The sequence below is a fragment of the Procambarus clarkii genome, chromosome 33, assembly GCF_040958095.1.
Source record: "Procambarus clarkii isolate CNS0578487 chromosome 33, FALCON_Pclarkii_2.0, whole genome shotgun sequence".
NCBI classification, from domain to species: domain Eukaryota; kingdom Metazoa; phylum Arthropoda; class Malacostraca; order Decapoda; family Cambaridae; genus Procambarus; species Procambarus clarkii.
The window spans coordinates 18,650,579-18,652,610 of NC_091182.1; the positions used below are offsets into that span (position 1 = coordinate 18,650,579).

The following is a 2,032-nucleotide window of genomic DNA, read 5'->3' on the forward strand; positions in this document are numbered from 1 at the left end:
GGTTCGCATCTTTCTGGTTAGGTTAGGGCTTTGTGTTTTGTACGTTGATGCGAAATATAGAGAATGGGCTGTGTTGCTGCTGCCTTTAGCATAGTCATCCAAGGCAGGTTGGTGATGAGTTAAACGTTTTCCCCTGTAAGGGGTAACTGATGTAATGTATGATCTGTATGCGGATGGGTCGAAGTCTGCCGAGAGAAATGGCTTCGTTATTTTTCCTGATTGGTCCTTTATGCCCAGTTCATGATTTGTCACAGCGTGCAAAATACGAAGTGTTAATTAAGTTAATCAGAAATGTGCGAACCTTAGCCACCCACAGAACCTGGCCTTCCATCGAAAGAAGATCATCTGCTGGGGCGACCTTCTGGTCAGGGAGCATCACTATATTACTGTATCTAGGATATCTACACGACCAGTGTCAGCTCACTGAAGCGAGAGCAAGACCGACGACATGGGTTGCTACTGCTGTAAGCCATCCTACTTCTGGAAAGATAACTCTTCTCTTCACGATCTTCAGCTTAAATTGCACGGCGATGCAACATGGGTTAAAAAGCATAAGAAGAACCTTAAAGTTCGGGATCTTGGAAGTGTAGGCCATGGAAAGACCTAGCTATGGCACCTTCCTGGTCTGGACGCACCCGTTGTTCTCAAGGTTATCTTAAATACTGAGACCGGGACCAAAGATATGCTGCGAGAAGTGGATATCATGAGACTTCTTGACGGTGCTGGAGGAGCCCCGTATGTCCTCTGCACGTACCCTGAGGACAGGTGTTATTTCATGACGTACGTCGGCGCAGAGAATCTCCGGGATTTAATTTATAAGCAGTTAAATGGATTAATACGTCTGGAGGATTTATTTTGGCTTCGAGTGATTGAGGACGTAATTGTCAAACTCAACGAGATTCACCAAAAGGGCGTCATACATGGTGATTTTAAGTCAAATAACATCATTATAGATCGTAGCGACCCAGGAAAGCCACGGGCAGCCATTATAGACTTCGGTATATCAGTTTTACAAGGACAAGTCGTAACTAAACGACAGGAGCCACAGCAAGTGGAAAAATTGTTGACTAAAAGTCCTTGGTACGCCTACGAGGCGGCGATGGGGTCGCCGGTCACCTGCAGCGCTGATGTGGTAGGATTGTCATATATGATCTACCAGGTTGTTAAGGCTATGGTGTGTAAGCCTTATGAGCTTCAGGATTGTGTCCAATTAGGTATGAGTCGCAATGAGTCAGAAAGACCAACTTTGCACGAGTTCTTGCGCAATACCCGGAGCGCTATCCAGTTTTATTGAGATGTCAGTTAGTGTAGAATGAATTAGGGTGAGTCACAGTGGATAGGGATAATTACTCATCCCTACCCACCGAAAAAAAAGTGTGTGTGTGTGTGTTTACTAACATAAGCATGAGCAGAAGGATAGCAGTCATCCATCAATGACTCACGTCCTCTCATCAAACCCTCAGTCGTATGACTGTCCAACCATCACTTACGGTGGACGGTAGAGCATAATGCAGCTCGGCGTTCAATCCCCGACCGTCCACAAGTGGTTGGGCACTAGTCCTTTCCCCCCACTCCGTCCCATCCCAAATCCTTATCCTGATCCATTCCAAGTGCTACATAATTATAATAGCTTGGGCTTTGTCCTGATAGTTCCCTTCTCTTCTTGACAATGTTCCTAGGGAAGGAGGTGAAGGGTAGGGAAGGTGGTGAGGGGTAGGGAAGGTGGTGAAGGGTAGGGAAGGTGGTGAAGGGTAGGGAAGGTGGTGAAGGGTAGGGAAGGTGGCGAAGGGCAAGGAAGGTGGTGAAGGGGACGGAAGGTGGTGAAGGGTAAGGAAGGTGGTGAAGAGTAGGGAAGATGGTGAAGAGTAGGGAAGATGGTGAAGGGAAGGGGAAGGAAAGTGGTGAAGGGTAGGGAAAATGGTGAAGGATAGGGAAGATGGTGAAGGGGTAGGGAAGGTGGTGAAGGGTAGGGAAGGTGGTGAAGGGTAGTGAAGGGTACGGAAGGAAGGTGATGAAAGGTACGGAAGGTGGT

At 47.4% G+C, this 2,032-nt stretch overlaps 1 protein-coding gene across 1 annotated transcript; it reads left to right on the forward strand.

Annotated features, from left to right (window-relative positions):
* The first annotated feature begins 703 nt into the window (after positions 1-703).
* On the forward strand, positions 704-1,294 carry LOC138370736 (uncharacterized). Its single transcript, XM_069335335.1, has one exon. It carries the CDS (start codon positions 704-706, stop codon positions 1,292-1,294), a length of 591 nt encoding a protein of 196 aa, XP_069191436.1.
* Positions 1,295-2,032: the final 738 nt, after the last annotated feature.

What these genes read in the sequence shown, in the direction of transcription:
- LOC138370736 (XM_069335335.1), top strand. Translation starts at nt 704, where the DNA reads ATGAGACTTCTTGACGGTGCTGGAGGAGCCCCGTATGTCCTCTGCACG.